This window comes from Haliaeetus albicilla, chromosome 21, assembly GCF_947461875.1.
Source record: "Haliaeetus albicilla chromosome 21, bHalAlb1.1, whole genome shotgun sequence".
NCBI classification, from domain to species: Eukaryota; Metazoa; Chordata; class Aves; order Accipitriformes; family Accipitridae; genus Haliaeetus; species Haliaeetus albicilla.
The window spans coordinates 4,536,310-4,553,011 of record NC_091503.1 but is presented as its reverse complement, the minus strand read 5'-3'; the positions used below and the strand labels follow the sequence as shown (position 1 = coordinate 4,553,011).

At 39.8% G+C, this 16,702-nt stretch overlaps 1 protein-coding gene across 1 annotated transcript in view; it reads left to right on the top strand.

Annotated features, from left to right (window-relative positions):
• Nucleotides 1-223: 223 nt before the first annotated feature.
• RETREG1 (reticulophagy regulator 1) overlaps nucleotides 224-16,702 on the top strand; it is a 70,036-nt gene continuing 53,557 nt past the window's right edge. The window contains exons 1-2 of the mRNA XM_069808891.1: nucleotides 224-547; nucleotides 15,750-15,856. Coding sequence (XP_069664992.1) covers nucleotides 267-547; nucleotides 15,750-15,856 — 388 coding nt within the window. The 5' untranslated portion in view covers nucleotides 224-266. The remainder of the gene's footprint in view (nucleotides 548-15,749; nucleotides 15,857-16,702) is intronic.

The following is a 16,702-nucleotide window of genomic DNA, read 5'->3' as shown; positions in this document are numbered from 1 at the left end:
CAACCCCTCGTGACACCTGCCCGGAGGGCGGGTCCCGCGTCCCGCGTCCCGTCCCCCCCCCCCCGCCGTGGCTGGTGCGCGGTGACGTCACCGGCGCCGGTGGGGAACGGCTGCGCTCCTGGGCCCCGCCCCTGTCGCTGCCCGTCCCGGGCCGCGCCCCTGCCCCGCCTCCCGCTCGGCCCGGCCCGGCCCAGCCCGGCCCAGCCCAGCCCAGCCCAGCCCGGCGCGGCCCGGCCCCGCGGCAGCCCGGCGGCCGCCACCGAGCCATGGCGAGCGCGGCGCCCCTCCAACCCCGCGGCCCGGACCCGGAGGCGGAGGAGGCGGGCGGGGAGCGTGGCGGCGGGCGGCAGAGCCCGGAGGCCCTCGAAGAGCGGGGCGCGTCGGGGGATGCGGAGCCGGCGGAGGTGTCGGGCGGGGCCGGGGCGGCGGCGGCGGCGCTGCTGGGGGAGACGGGGCTGACGGTGGGCTGCTGCATCGCGGCGGCGCTGAGCTGGGAGCGGCCCCTCCGCAGCCTGGGCGGCTTCGTCTGCGCCAACCTGCTCTTCTGGTGAGCGAGCGGGGCCGGGGCCGGGGCCGGGGCCGCCTCCCCGGGGGAGGAGAGCCCCTGCCCGGGCCGCCGACCCCCCCACACACCCCCTCCTCCCCTCACTCCGTCCCCCGGGAGGAGCGTTTGCCCTGCTCCCCCCGCCCCCGACCGGCGCCCTGGCCGCCCTTTGAGGGGAGCCGACCCGCTCCCCCTGCCCTTCCACGGCGAAGGTCCGGCATTTCTCCCCGCGCTGTGGGGAGGGCAGGGCCCTGAGGTAGCGAGCGGCCGCCTCACCGGGTTCTGTCACCCTCCGTGTCCGCTTTCTGCACCCCCTCGCCCCCCTTCTTGCATCAGGTCGAAGCTGGCCCGGGCGGCTGCCCCACGCCCGGCCCAGAAGTTGGGTTTCTCTCAGCTGAGGTGAGGGGCGAGGCCCTGCGGTTTCGGTGCGGAGCGTTGAACCCTCGTGAAATTAGGCCTCGAGCCCGTGGCTCGTCGTTAGTGCCGCGCTGCTGCCGTGGCCCGTGAGTTTGGGGTTCGTTTGGGAAAAGCTCCGCGTGCTTTTCCAGGTGGGTGGCCTAGTTAGCGGAGGCTTCGTGGAGTGGGGATGGCGGGAGCGTTACTGCAGTGCACCACTCTTTTGACTAAGCTTTTTCTGGTCGGGTACGGTTTTGTCGAATAAACCCCAGAAATTAGCCTACGGAGGTGCTCGTTGTTGTGTTTGTAACAACTCTTCTGTTTATTTCCGTAGGAAAAAAACTCGTCTTCCGCTGTGAAACTTCTTCAGGACTTTCCCCTGATCTTAGGTTTTGGCGATGCCTGAGTCTTTTCATTTTCTGATCCCAAATGTTTTGGCGATGCCTGAGTCTTTTCATTTTCTGATCCCAAATGTTGCTGCGTGCCTGCTCGCTCATGTAGCGCGATTTATGAATTGGGGCTCTGTCTAATAATACTCTAAGACTGAATTGTGTTTCCTTTCCTGTGGCGAGAACTGCCTCCTTTCCTCTTAAGTGAATGAGAGGCAAACAAGCAAAGAGGTGGATTAATTACAAACTCCACTTAGTTCTCTATAACCCTAACAGCGTGATTTTTAAACGTGAGATCCAAGTTGTGGAAAGAGAACTTTCTGAAGCTTTGTGTTGCATGAGAAAATCTCTCTGTGCAAATATTTTCAAAATCATTTTATCCTCTTTATTCCCAGGAGCAGTATGTGTGATGTCTAATTTAGGTTGACTTTTATTATCCATCTTGCTCTTAGGTATCCATGATAAATCCTTTCATTGAGAAGGTTACATGGTTTTGCTCTCATGTTCTGCATACCTCAGAGATCATCTGTTCTTTTCAGTGATTTGGAAGAGTCATAATGTTTCTTTGTGACACGGCCCTGATAAAATTTTCAGGGACAGCGTCTAACATTACATTGCTGTGTCTCAAGGAATAGTAGCTGCTGGGCAACCTGTTTGCTGTTCTTTTGTCCGACTTTGTTCATAAGCAAGGTATATAGCGCATGCATTACCTAATGCCTATAGGAAACCTTCTTTGGTAGTCTTACTGGCAACTGGTTTGATGACCACTGTTTGAAGTTATTTTATCAAAATTTAGAGTTCAGTCTGCTTTCTTACTGTCAGGATGAGTCAGAGTGGCAAAAGTCAGGGCAAGGATTGCTTTTACTTTGGTGGTATTGTACCTCAGCAGGAAGCTCACTATCCTAGCACCAGGGAGATTTGAGAGGTGGAGACAAACTAGGAAATATGTAGGAGCAGATATGATGGCCAGTGAACTTCTGTGGTTTTTTAGACTGAAGAACATCAGGAAAGGTCTTTTTAGCAAACCTATGAAATCTGACACTCTGAAAATGAAGCAAACATTTAAATCCAGTTTTACATTTCCCTGCTTTGGTGTTGTCATCCTGAGTGTTTGCAGCACAGTGTGTTTGCTGCTTCCCCTTTTCTCGTTTGAGATCCAACTGGTCAGCCTGGTTTGCGATGGCTCAGCCAGTCGCTGCTGCTTCAGGACTGGGAATGAGAGTTCGCCCCTGCTGCCTGTGAAGTCTCTCCTAAGAGGGCTTTGTGCTGGCCGGAGCCTAGGTTGAAGAAACATTTCCCAGTTACTGCTTCATGTGCCTCATCTTTCTTCGTCGTATGCCTGCAAGTATCCCTATGCAGAGGTGGTTTCACTCCCAGTGTGCAGGGCCGCTAATCTCGGTGTTTCTCGAAGTTGAGAAGTCTCTGTTGCTGGATGGGAGGCTTTTCTCACTGTATCAGCAATAATGTTGGTGGAAGAGGGAGGTGAAGTTTAATTTTACAGTTTTCTAAATGTTGGAAAAGTAGTGATAGTCCCTTCCTCCCATGTCTTAATTTTGACGGGACTGTGTTTTCCCTCACATTTAGTTTAGTTCTTGCATGTATGCCATTCAAACCACTTCATGTGTAAACTGTTGCAGTAGGAGCTGCTGGGGGTCAGCTATTTCTCTGATGCCGCAAAATCCTTTGGGTGTTGTTTCTGGCTTTTTTTTATAGTTGGTTGTAACCTTTTTCCCATTAAGAATCTTTCGACCATGATATTGTATATAAATGCATTTTTGATGTTTACTACTGCAATAATGTTCTTGTAGGTACAAGAAATTTACTGATTTAATTTCATTCTGTTTTCCTTCATATTTTGAATGTTGCTAACAAATCATCATGGACTCTTTAACAAGGCTTAAAGCAACTAGTTCTTGATCGTGACTTCAGGACCTTCTTAGAGTAGGCAGTACTGGACCGTTTCTTAGTTTCCTTGGATTTCTAACATAACGGCTGCACAAAAGTTCAGACCCTGCAAAAGCTGATGCGATATGTTTTAATATTTTGAATAAATGTATCAAATATTAATTATAATACAATTTAGATTTTATATGTACTGGTATATTTAGTGAACTAACTTTTCATAAAATTTTCTCAAAAATGAATGAAACAAGGCTGGCAGTTAAAAAGGAATCTGGTTTTTGAAAAAGCATGTAGCACTTACCACTTCCATTATTTATTCACCATGAGCAGCTTAAAGCCCCCTGCCCCAAAGGACCCCAATTGGAAATGTTTAAAATGAACAAGGGTTAAATATATATTATTTAGCACCTAATCATCTGAAATGTGATATGGATTCTACTTTTCTGCTGTAGATAGTTTACAAACCAATGTCAAAATAACACATGAGGAGAATAAGTATTTTTTTCCTATTTTACACGTGTAGTACTGAAAAAGTGAGTGATTTGCCCACGAGCAGAGAAACACTCTGCTGGTGCCAGAAGCTTAGTCCAGGTATTCTAAGTGTTAGCCTGCTGACTGATAACTTTCAGTCTTGGGTTTAATCTTAGACAAATATTAACGGTCAACCCTAGATTTTAAGCTAGTATTCTAGCCTAATTATTACTTTGTGTGTGTGTATGGGGTAGAGGGGATAGCGGCCACCTTTCATTGTTGTTCTCCCAATCTGTCATCCTCAATATTTCTATGAGGCCAGGGGCACAAGTTTATTTTTAGCAATTCTGTGCTGTTACTTGTCTTTCGTAGTCTGCGGATATGTGTTTCAAATACATGTTTTGTATTTGCAGTGACACGTTTCAGACATAATACATTAATGTCTGCAAGGTCGTCCTTAGATGCACCAGTTGCCCAAATGACTGATTTCCATAGGGTTTCTCGGGAAGAGAGGCAGTAGGAAGACTTAAGATGTAATAGATGTTTTCTCTGTTTCTGTCTCCATGTGGAAGGAATTTATTGTGTTGCCCTGTTTGCTGTTCTCATTGCTAGCTCAAATCCAAATTTTTCTTTGAGGATTTTTATATGCTTTCTGATATACAAATTTGTATGTTACTGCAGGTCTGTTGTTAACAATGTTACATGATGTTAATGTACTAGATGAACAACTTAACTGACTGACTGTGTAGAATACAAGTATCATTCCTTGATTTAGACAGGCATGCTGCCCAAGTTTACCATTAAAAATAGTGTCTTCTGTCACCATCCATACTCAGATTTTTTTTGTTTGTTTGGTCTCACAACTAAAGAATATTTTCATTGTATGGGAGAATTAATTCATCAAGAGAGGAAACACTATTTCTTATATCTGAACTGGCTGTGTACATTGCATCACATAAAGACTGCAGTAGGAAGGTTATTCCAGATATAAACTCTAATTGCTATTTACATGTTAGCAACAAAAACACATTCAGAGTTTAGAGGTTTGGTGTGTTTTGTTTTAAGTATCCAATTTGATTTGTTATTGAAGTGTTTGTTTTGTTTTGTTTTTTAAGTATCCAATTCACTTTAAGATTTGTTATTAAAGTGTTTCTTACTTGAATCTCTGCTTGGCAATGATAGTGCTTAGTATGGAGAGATCTCAAAGTACTTTTCGTTCATTAATTTATGCTTTCAACATAAGAAAATAGTACTGGGCTAGGCATTTCTTTCAGCTGTTTGCACGCAAACTGTGAATGCTGCCACTACTACATCTTGATGGACAGCTTTCCTATAAAGCAAGGTTTCTGCGCAGTTAGAGAGCAGTGTGCATACACAGTGTATGCTTGTATCTGGATTTTTATTCTTTTTTACAAGAAAGAAACTGACCTATTAGACATGCCGTGCCCAGATTTGTATAGCTGTTTGTAATTCTATATATGCATTGGTACAGCTATATCATTATGTTCCATTTAAAGTGTTTGAGATAGGGGACACTAAATTTCTGCCTGTTATCAACGTGGACCGCGGGTACCACTGGAAATGTAGTCCTCGGGGAACGGCTCAGTCAAACAGGACATCTTAGTGAACTTGGCATCCTGAACGTTAGGAAGTCCACTGCTTACAAAATGTTACTTCTTCTTGGTCTTGTCTGTATTAGGTGGTGGTCTTATGCTAGTGATGTTGTTATTCCTAGAAGGCTGGTGTGGTGATCAGTGTTTTTCAGTACTGCCTTGGGCTTGTGAAGTTTGTGGTTGCTTTCCTCCAGCAGTGTGTGTGGTCCCTTCTTTAAGGATCACTCCCTTAGCACTTGTACAAGGATCATGTGGCTTTTATCCATCCAAACCAGTCCTCATTACCAGCATGCTACCAGAGATGTCATTAGTAAGAAATTTACAGAGACTCTGTATAGATTGTATTGGCTATCTAAACTGAGGTTTTAATTTCAATTAAAGAACTCTGGATTTTTGATGAGTCCAGTTATTGAAATTGCAAGTTGCAGTATATAAATAGTTTACTCCCTATTGCTTTAATTCAGGTACACAGTAATTCAGCTGTTTCAGAATCCTTTTTTTTTTCCTCTCAGACATATGCTTTCCCACAACCACACTCAAATCTGAGAGCATACTGAGCAAAAATAATACAGAAAGAATTGATTCTGCCCAAATTTAAATCCTTGGGAAGAAAATACTTGGTTCAAAATACTTTCTTTCATTTAGAGTATATGTGGGAAATTTATCAGTGGCGGTGGACAGGAGGGAGATTACCAAACTAAATTAAGTGAGAATTGGAATAAAAGAAATCTGTGAAATCAAAACATAAAGAAAAATGCATGAAAATTAAGTGAGTTGGAGTGAGAAGGGGTATTGACATTTTAAGGCCAGTTTGTAGTATGTTGGCTTTCAGATCACTATCTTAAATTTGTAATATCTCCTGAGTCAGGAGAACACATCTGTATGTTTCTGTGACAAAATGTTTTTCTTCTTACAGCAACCAGATGCTAAATGTGCTTTTGAATTTGGGAAATTTTAGTCTTCAGCTGTCTTTGTTACAGGAAATCTTAGAGCTACCTTTTTAGTAATTTTGGGATTACTTTCCGCAAATCCAAAGTATCAGGATAACACGCAAGTGAATAATTTAATACAGATTGTAATCCTGCCTCAAACCCTAAGAAGAGTTTCTCTCTCTTTTCCCTTAAATAAGGATAATAGATTAGGTTATATATTGACGCATTTCTTTTATAATTATAATACATTCATTACCAGAAAAGAGAAGAAAAAAATTCTGGCATAGGCAGTTTTGAAATTCACTGTGCATCCACGTGAATGGGTTTCTTACATGGTTGCTAGTTTATGTTTCTTCTAGTCTGATAGTCTTAACTTAATTTGCTGCCTTTTACCAAGATTTTGTAACTTACTGGTGTTGTGATTATTTAATATACCTAGCTATAGTACAGTAAATTGCTGTTTGTTCTGCAAGCTTAAAAAAAATGTTTGTGGTTTGGTGTTTTGTTTCGGGGTTTTTTTTCCTAGACGGTAATATTCCAAAATATGCTTTCTCAAGTAAAGCTAAAATTCTGATGGCAACACAAGTTGTGGTATAATTTTAGGGTCTATTTGTTTTGACTCAGGCAGTTTTAAGCTTGTGTTCACTTTTCCAATACAAATTCTTAAAACTTTTGAAGACTTTGGAGGTAGAAGCGTGGAACAGAAAGTTAAATTAATTTAATTTAGTTAGCAAAAAAATTTAAAGCCATTATCTCAACAGCTTTTTAGTGACAGTCTGCATAGTTTTGGCCAAGAAGTTGGTTTACAGGAATGAAAATTGACATTGTTTAAGAGCCAGACAGTGTTACATAAAAACCTGGACAGTTTACAGCATTTTTCAACCAGTAAGATGAAAACAGGATCAATCAGAAAAGAAATCAAATGGGATAATTGAGGAAGTGAGGGAAAGCAAGCATTGCTGAACAATTTAGGACCAAATCCAGGATGAGGACTTTGCGGAAGATGGAAATCCCGAACAAAGGAGAATAGACGAATTGCAACATGGCTTGGGTTTATTCTGTCTTGCTAAAACTTAGAAATGCTGTGTCTAAAGCTGTTGTCTTAAGAGAGAAATGATAATTTCTTCACGTATTAACTCAAAATAATGAGACCTTTCATATAGTAAGTAGAATTTTGAGAACAATGGAGGTTTTAGGGGGGATATGCTATGCTCCATGGTAGATGTTACAGGACTAATGAGAGCATTAAAGAAAAGGAGATTTAGGGCAGCATGGTAGGGGTGGATTGTTTATCATCAAACTGCTGCTACTGTATGAGAAAATGGGATTAGGATTTCTTCTGTACTTTGCCAGAGTACAGGTTAATTAAGGTCATCTGGGCATGTTTCTGCAAAAAAAAAAAGGAAGCCAGGTTATTTGATGTTACGTGTTTAATTCAAAATAATTTTAACTTCCATGGAAATATCATCCCTTGTTTTCACCGATGTAACAGTAGCACTTAATGTCATGGTAGATTCAGAAGGTATGTAGCTTAGGTCATTTAAACTTCCTCCTTCTCAATTTTTTATTTTATATGCCTATCTGAATGCAATAGGTTGCGGTAAAGCTGATCCACAAGCCACAGATGTTGAAATGTGATTCTAACTGCTGCATTCCCCAAGAGGTTTCCTTGCAAACAGTGTGAGTTAATTTTGTAATGCGACATTTTATTATTGACTTGATCCTATTTCCCAGACCACCAATATGCTTCCAAATTTACCAGCTTTTAAGCAAATTTCTCTTTGGTGCTTAAATGCAAAGCATTTTAAAGATTCTTCTAATATTTTTGCTTAGAGAATTGTACTATTTTCATTTTTATTTAGACTTATTTATAATAAGTTTGAAATGTCATTTCGTGTAATCAGGGTAGAGACAATATACAATTTGAACTCCTATCCTATGTGTTACTAACTTTAGTTAGAAGTGTCCAGCAGTTTGTGCCTTATGCCCTGCGACCTGTGCACAGACCTCCGAGAGAACTACCACTTCTACAGGTGGCTGTCAAAGCACTAGTAGTTTAAGTCTGTGGGATTCTGTTTCTTATCACAAGAGATTTATTTATTACTCCACAATCTTTGTTCCTAGTAAGTTCTAGAAGGTTTTCTAAAGAACAGCTGTCCAGGTTTGATTTGATCTCTGCTTTCTGGCTGAACAAATATGATCCTCATCTTTTGAATAAAACTTGACAAATAAGCTTCTTGAATAAAAGGTTGACGACTGAATTGTCTTTGTCTTAACAAAGAAAGAATTAAAGAAAATGCTGCAAGTTTTAGAATAAGAATCGTGCCTCTTCTATTTTTTTATTTTTATGTACTTAGTGGTAGAACTTACAGTCTTCTGAGCACTATCCAATGGAAGACTCATTGCTAGTTGGCACATAAGTCACAAATCAACTGCTTTCCAGTTCTTCATTCTATTCTGGTTGAAATGTTTTATTAAAAATCGTAGATATCTTAAGTTCTTGGGTGGCATTCTTACTTAGAAGAAACTTTTAGTGAAAAAGGTGTTTCTTCCTAATATATGTCTGTACAGAAGCTTACACTTTTCTCCATTAAATTAAAGGTAATGTAAAACTTTTTTTAATGTACATATTTTAAGAAGCATTCTATTACAGTATTTCATGTGTTTTCAGCTAAACAGATATACAGCTATTTGAGTTCAAGCTGCCAGGTACCCAGAGTGGTGGTGTGTATTTTTTAAATCTGGATTAACATAAAAAGTAGAGTAATTGTTTTTGAAATTATTTTATTCAACAATTTATGCTTTTTGTAGGGGTGAGGAGGGTTTTTTTAGACAAAATTTATAAAATCTTTGTTCATTCTAAAATTTTTGACAGCACATATGCAAATGTATTTTATTACATGTAATATGTTCCCCTCTCTGCAACAGGGAATGTGCAGTGCCACAGGTTTTTGTGTATCTTTCAGATATGCAGACTGACAGTTAAATATCATATCAATATAACAAGATTCTACCAAATTCTATTCTATAAATAGAAGCTACCAAAAAAGCGTGCATAACTTGTTCTGCCTTAAGTGAGTATCTACACTTCTTGTGCAGGAATGGGGAAGGGATTTTTGCACTGTAATTCTTGAACAAGTATCTAAATACTTTGGCTCAGACCAAGATGTACTAAAGGAACCACAGGAAAAATAATGGATTGTTGAGTTTTGGATCTCAAATGCATTGAATACTTTTGAGCATTTGGGGTTTAATATTTATAGATACTGCATTTTGATATTTACAGAAGCTTAATATGAAAATCATTTACATCTAAGAGCAATTCACATAGAAGTTGTAGATTCACATGTTTAATAGATGTAGAAAGCAGGTTTTGCAGACCTGCTTTGGCATGTTTTTTCGATTAGGAGAGCCAAAGTGTTAAATCACCTTTAAACAAAATATAATTGAATTTAATATATATTGTTGCTTCTTGATTCAGAAGAGGGCAAACAAAATGATCGAACCAGTGATCAGTAAGAGCACGAGCTTTCTGATACTGCCTTTGCAGTGTATTTCAGCAGCGTTCTTCGGGAAGTGCACTTCATGCTGTATTTAGAAGAAAACTAACCCTCCTCCCCTTCCCCAGACCTCTTGCTTGAGATACGCATCAGAATTTGTTGCAGCCAGCCTGGTGCTGATCACTCCAGCAGTAAGCACGGAAGAATGGTCTACATTCAGCTCCAGGTAGGAAAGAGTTACCACCAGGAAACTGTTAGGACCACATCTTTTCCTTCTCTACATGCCATCACTGTGGACGCCTGTCTGAAACGGTGTTGGGCAGTCCCCTGTAAGAGCAGGAGTAGACGTGCCTTTAAAATTAGCAGATAAAAAAGCCAGAATATCCATTGTTGGCAGTTGAGCATTCTCAAAATGCACTAGAAATATTTGATCTGCACAGGTGAGAGCCATTCTCTTACCTGTTCCATGTCATAGCCCGTGCTTGCTTACCTGTGTCTTACAGAAGACCAGTTCTATGGAAAACTATGGCTGGAAGGTGTTAGTGGATTTTCACCTTAGCGTTTAATGAGGAAACAAGTATATACCATCCTGTGCTATTTAGAACTCCACAAAAAGACTGAAGAGTTTGGGCTTTGGTTTTAAAATGTAAATACGTGTTTGTTGAGCACTGAACTGAAGTCCGCAAATCACTTATGCAGCCAATAACTGTGTTGTACTAGCTGACGGTGAAACAAAGCTCCGTGTTCACGTCTGTGTTATTCACAGCTTTCATTTATTTGTGTGAGTATCTCTAATTCATCCAAGGATAGATGGTTACTAAAAGTGTACCTGCTAAGGCTTTCCAGAAATAACTAGCTCTGGCTGCTTATAACCTAAATCATTTAATTCCTGATGAAATATTTTCTTATGGTTTGTGTTTACAAAGTACAAGTCATTCATAATTCTAGAATGTGTTGTAAACAAATACCTTCACAGCTGAAATGAGGCTTGTATCATCAAGTTGATTTATTTAACTTTTAAAGCAATTTAGTAGGTCCGTCCCTTCCCTGTATCTCACAAGTACAGTTAAAAATGGCTTTTGTCATGCCCTATAAGAGTTCTTTATGTTTACAGACTGCAATCTTGTATGACAATGTTTGCCTCTGAAATTTCTTAGCTGGCTTGTGCCACTTGAATGACTCTGTGCGATCAGGTTTGTGCAGCTAATTGGCCCAGGAGCTCTGCACTGGGAGGTGGCTACTTCTTGATATAACAGATCCAGTGGATTTGTTGTGTTAGTTAACATATCTTGCCACTATTGACATATGGCCATCCCATACTGTAATAAAGGTTGGAGAAAAGACAAGAAGGACAAGGTACCTTAGGGTACTTTTCTATCTTCAGGTGATGCGATATTAGATAATATCACCTCCAGGAGCAAGTAAAGGAGCTCTCTAACCAGATTAGGTGTAATCATTAGTTTTAATATGTTGCTCTTCTACTATGTACAGTCTTGCTTCTGCCATTGGGATTTCAGCTGCATTTGTTGTCCCATTTTTTCTTTCCATCTGACCTTCATGGTTATGGGAAGCTTGTCAAAAGGATATTCTTTTTTTATTTTTAGTTGGAGCACGGTTCTTGAACTTAACATTTTAGCAAAATATGAAAGTTGCCAAAATACTGAAAAGGTTATGTTTGAATTTAGCAACTTCTGAAGAGGCAGTACAGATTAATGGCAATGCGTGTTTATTTGGTGACACTAAAAATAAAGAAGTGTGACTTGCTAAGAAAAGTTGCATTATGGGATTTAAGAAAATGAGTTTGTAGTCTGTCATTGTCTGTAGGTAGGAAGAAGTGAAGGTGAAATGCTGAAGAGCAGGTAGGGTAGCTCTCAGTGGAGTTTCAGAATGGTGTATTTTTTTTTTTTTTTTTTTCCCCAGAAAATCTCACATTTGTATGTAGTATTGTATATACATATTATTTTAAAATTGCGATAGAAAGGGTTTACCATTATACAGTTGAACTTTGACTTGTAGTTGTGGAAATTGTCAAGTTTTGACTCTTAATTGTGCAGTTTAGGATCATTTCAGTCCAGCTGCAGTACAACCAGGCCAAGAAGTAGAAACTGTTACGCCTTAAAGTTCTAAGTTCAGCATTTTACAGAAAAGGATTTGCCAGCCACTTTTAATAGACTAAATTAGTCACAGAATGAAAATATTGTTCAGGTTGGTACAGGCCTCAGGAGGTCTCTAGTCCAACCTCCAGCTCTGATCTGAAAAGATCAGTACTTAATTCAGAACAGATTGTCAGGTTTTGTCTTGACAGCCTTCAAGGATGGAAATTCCACAACCTCTGTGGGCAGCCACTGCTTAATTGTCCTAAGAGTCAATAGCTGATACCTCTCCTATTTCATTTTATTGTCATGGTTTCTCAATCTCCCACCGTGGAGTTCAGTAGCAGGCTTGGTTCCATCAAGCTTCCATTCTTCCTATGTGGAAGCATGCAGTTTGGAAGGACAACAGGGGGTCAGCTAGTTTGACCTGCTCAAATGAGGTCCAGTTAGACCAAGTTGCTCAGGTTCTTACGCAATGAAGTTTTTGGAGATCGTACTCCGTAGTGGTCTGCCAACTGCTTACTGCCTCCCGTAGCTCTTTCACTTGACCACTCTACACGTTTAAGCGGAGGACATCTTTCATGGGTGAGACCACTGTTGGCATCAGCCCCCAAACCAGATGGCTGTATCCTACCTCTGGAGCTGTGTCTGAGTGAATGGCTCTCGTGTGCTGGGGATACCTAGCGTCCCGTGGCACCTCATGACCTACAATGTCTACAGCAGAGTTTCTTGCCCTCTTGTCATCCAAGCTGCCCTGTTAACTGATGAAATCATTATGTAAAATGCATAATTCTATATGTTGTTTTAACCTTTGCTTTCTGAAAAAAACAAAAGAAAAACCAAAACGCAAAACATACCTCTCAAAATAGTGCAGAATTTCACAGGGGGACAAAACTTGTTTATGTCTCTAGTAGTGGTTTTTACTTCCACACCGCTTGTAGAAGAAATCAAACAACTTGAACTTCAGTCTGCTTTGTTATTGCTTAAAAAGAGAGCATAACAGTTTGTTCAGTAAGTATAGCTATTGATTCTTCTACTAAACAGAAATATTTTTGTGCAGTGTATGATGATGTCATTCTGGAGGCTTTCAGTTTTGTCAGATATGCGTGTGTGTTAGAAATGCTTAAGTGAACTCTGTCCTTTTCCTTAAAAAAGAAGGGGAAAAAAAGCCCCAATTCCTAATGATAAGCAGAAATACCACTGAAACTTTTTGTTTGGTTGCTATGCATCATGTTGATAATTCCTATAAGAATTTTGAATCCTGACACTGTTAGCATAGTAAGTGGTTTTCAGATCCCGGCATGTTGGACTAACCTTTTGAGAAGCTTATGATAGACATATGCCAAAAAACCTACAAGGGCACCTTATCAGCTTTTGACCAGTAAGGGCTTCGAGGACATAGATCTCTGACATATGGCTCGCAAAGAGTTTTTCTGATCTGTATTGTTGGAGCACCTGAGGGCTGACACACACCAGCTGTGAATGAATTTGTAAGAGATTGGACTTTGTTGCAAACAGCACCATCTAAATAAGGGAGGAAGGAGTGTGACAGCTAATAATGTTAAGGCATGGCAAGTCCAGTCAGAACAAGTCAAAGCTCTCCAAACAAGTGAAGAGCCCTTGTTTGGCAACTACATTAGCTGTTCCAACTAGATTACAGTTTTTTTCCCCAAAAGCTACGGAGCAGGAAGACTGCAGTATCAAGAAGGTAGAATGCCATAACTTGGAAGCATCTTTCAGAGAGGATGCTACCTTGTTAATCCTTGTTTGCTAATCCTCATCTGCATTAGTGCAATTGTTTTTAACAGCAGGTGACAGCTGTGATTGCAGTGAAACTCGGAGTATGGTTTAGTTGTCAGCATAAAGTAGGTCAAACATGTTCTGTATGTTCTTTGAAAGATAGGCTAAAGCTTTTTAGTAAACATCTGGTCTTACTTTTAAGACCTAGTAAAATGTGTGTGTTTGTATGCACCGGCATGCACGCACACATACATAAATTTCAGCATTGCTGTGTTTCTTTGAAACCACTGAGGACTGGACAATGGTAATCGCTAAATCAGGGCATACTGTTTGAGTCTATAAAATATTAATGCATAAGCACCACAAAGAACCCATAGAATAGGCATGGTATTAAGCCTACATAACTTAATGGTCTGCATTTGTTATAAACTTCTGATACCTGGAAGTTTTATGAAGAATTCCTCATTTGATTTTTCTATATGGTGTTACATCTCTCCTCCCACCCGCCATTATCAATAAGTAGGCTAAACAAAGTCTTCAGTGCAGTTGAACTTAATCCTTAAACAGAATCAAGAATTTTTAATGTTGAAGATTATTACCAAGAAAAATAGTGGTACAGCATGATGCAAAGCTGTTAGGAGTTTTGATTTAATGAGCTATGCTTGGGAAGCTTTGAAATAGCTTACCTCGTAATCATTTTTCTCTATACATCTTTATTGGTTTTCTTGAGCTGGTTGAAATTATACAGAGGTACTGATTTCATACTTTTTTTTAATAGAATAGTCTTACAATTCAAACTCTGCACAGATGTAGAAACCCTTAATATTCAGAAAAAACTTTCAGCGTGAGCTTATCTGTTCATATTGGAAATCATATCCTGGTCTGCTCAGGGTGATTGAGCATTATGAGTTTGTGTTAAATGCAAAAATTAGTGTCACGGACATTTTCTTTGATGCAATCCTGGTTTTTTGAGGTTTGCAAGGAATACTGGAGCAGTTTTCTAAAACTGCATTGTGTCCTGAGCTTGTTAGAAACACGTGGAAGTCAATTTTCTTTTTAAAAATCCAAGTGTGCTCAAAGGGTGTCTCTTGGCTTCCTCCAGTGGCCATGCTTGCTACTCGGTTTCACTTGCCTTCCCTCTCTTTCTTGCAGAAAAACTCTGCAGCAGCAACTAGCTGGGTGGCCAGTTGCCCTGTTTTCAAATCCGAGAGGTGTCTTGGAAACCTCCCAGCTTTGTATGATTTTGTTTCTGTTGGTATTCTCATTTGATCCACTGCCTTGGCTTCTTACTGGTTTTGGCTGTCCCCAAGTGTTGTTTGGTTTTTTTTAAGTTACTTGGGTTTGCTTTTACCTTGAAAAAGATACTAATGTGCTCATTATCCGTATTCAGATGTCTGATTTAAAGTGCTTGAAACAAGCTAGTAAAATACTTCAGCTTTTTTTTATTTAATTGAATTTTATTTCTTTTATACTTCATGTCCTTTTTTGTGAGTTAAGATATTTGTCAGTAAAACAGATAGAAGAACTGATCTCCAAACACACCTGGATAGCAAAGTCAGCAGTGCATGAGATTATAAATCATACATTCTGAGTCTAGGTCTGTTTGACTTGGACATGTTCTAAAAATTTATGTAATGAAAAACAAAATTCACAAAAGCTCATTACGAAGACAAGTTTGAGTATTATGCCATGAATGTTACAGTTTTACCTCATCTTTGCATTTGAAAGAATGATTTGTATAAAAATCTTGTGTGAACATAGACCCTATAGGAAACACAAGAAAATGTTCAACCTTTTTCGTATGTGTTGTGCCAAGACAATTTACGTTAATAAAACAGTAATTAATTTGAAAAAGTAATGTTTCCTATGCAATAATTAGAACATTTTGTTTTCTATACTTCCGCTGCTTAAATAAATGTACGGACAAAAATCTACTACAAACTCAATGTATGTTTAACGATTGTGTCTCTAAATGAGACTATGTCATGCTTGGAGCTCTCAATGTTTGCTTCCTGTGAAAAGGTTGTGGGGAGAAACTAAATTCAATTAACGTAATACCGGTCTATTTTTTTTATTTATTTATTTTCAGTACTAATAGCAGCTGCCAGTTTACATATGCTTCCAATAAGTTTAGAAGTACTCAGCATTCATTTCTTCTTGACATTCTAGGTTTGTTGCACTGACCCCTTGGAGAGTGTATCATCTGACTTCTCTCATCATACTTGGAGTGCTAATTCTTCAGATAATAAAAGATTTGGTATTCTCGAGGATAAGAGGTAAGGCAGTATACTGATAGAGTTCCTTCCTTAAAGACCTGCAATTCAGAGCATGTTAGTTCATTACTAAATCCACTTCAATACTATGATTATTGTAAAAGTATTAGCTAATTTCAGAGAAGAATAATATATCTGTGATGATCTATTACCATTTTCAATGAAGTTCTGCTATATTTTATAGAGAGGGAATTAGGAGATTTGTTTTAGCATGAGTATAATTGGTATCAGTGAACAGTCATTCTTGTTTCTTAGCTGCTAGGTCTGAAAATGCATTGTTTTCTAAAATACAAAGTTTTCCTAAGCATTCATACTTCTTCTGACATTACTGTAATCATGTCATTGTTGGAAGGTTTGGGACACCCAATATAAATTGGTCAACTTTGTAAATAGATTGAGAAATGACCTATCTTAGCACAGTTGAGATAAGATGTGAGCAGTATTTTTTTCTACTTTATGAGTGTTTAGCTTCCAGTGTGTATACAATCTTAGGTGAATACAACCAAGTTTGAAAGGGATTTTGGATTTGTTGGCTGCACTGGTGGTTCGGTTTTTTTTTTAATTCCTGTCCTGTACTTCGCTACCATCTTGAAAATTCTTTGGCAAAATGCTCGTGGTCAGTCTGTAATTTTCACTGTCAGGAAGATTTTTTTTGAAGTGTCTTATTTTGCCTTTTGTTTGATGTTGAATCCCCATGCAAAGTGTTTGAAAAATCCCCTGAACATAGTACAAAAGCAGGAAATAGGTGTCAGAGAAGCATGGTACTCCTCTTTGATGTACTACCATGTCATTTCTGACCACCAAAGCCTATTACTAAGTTACGGCAGTTATTCGCAACCTTTTCTGAAG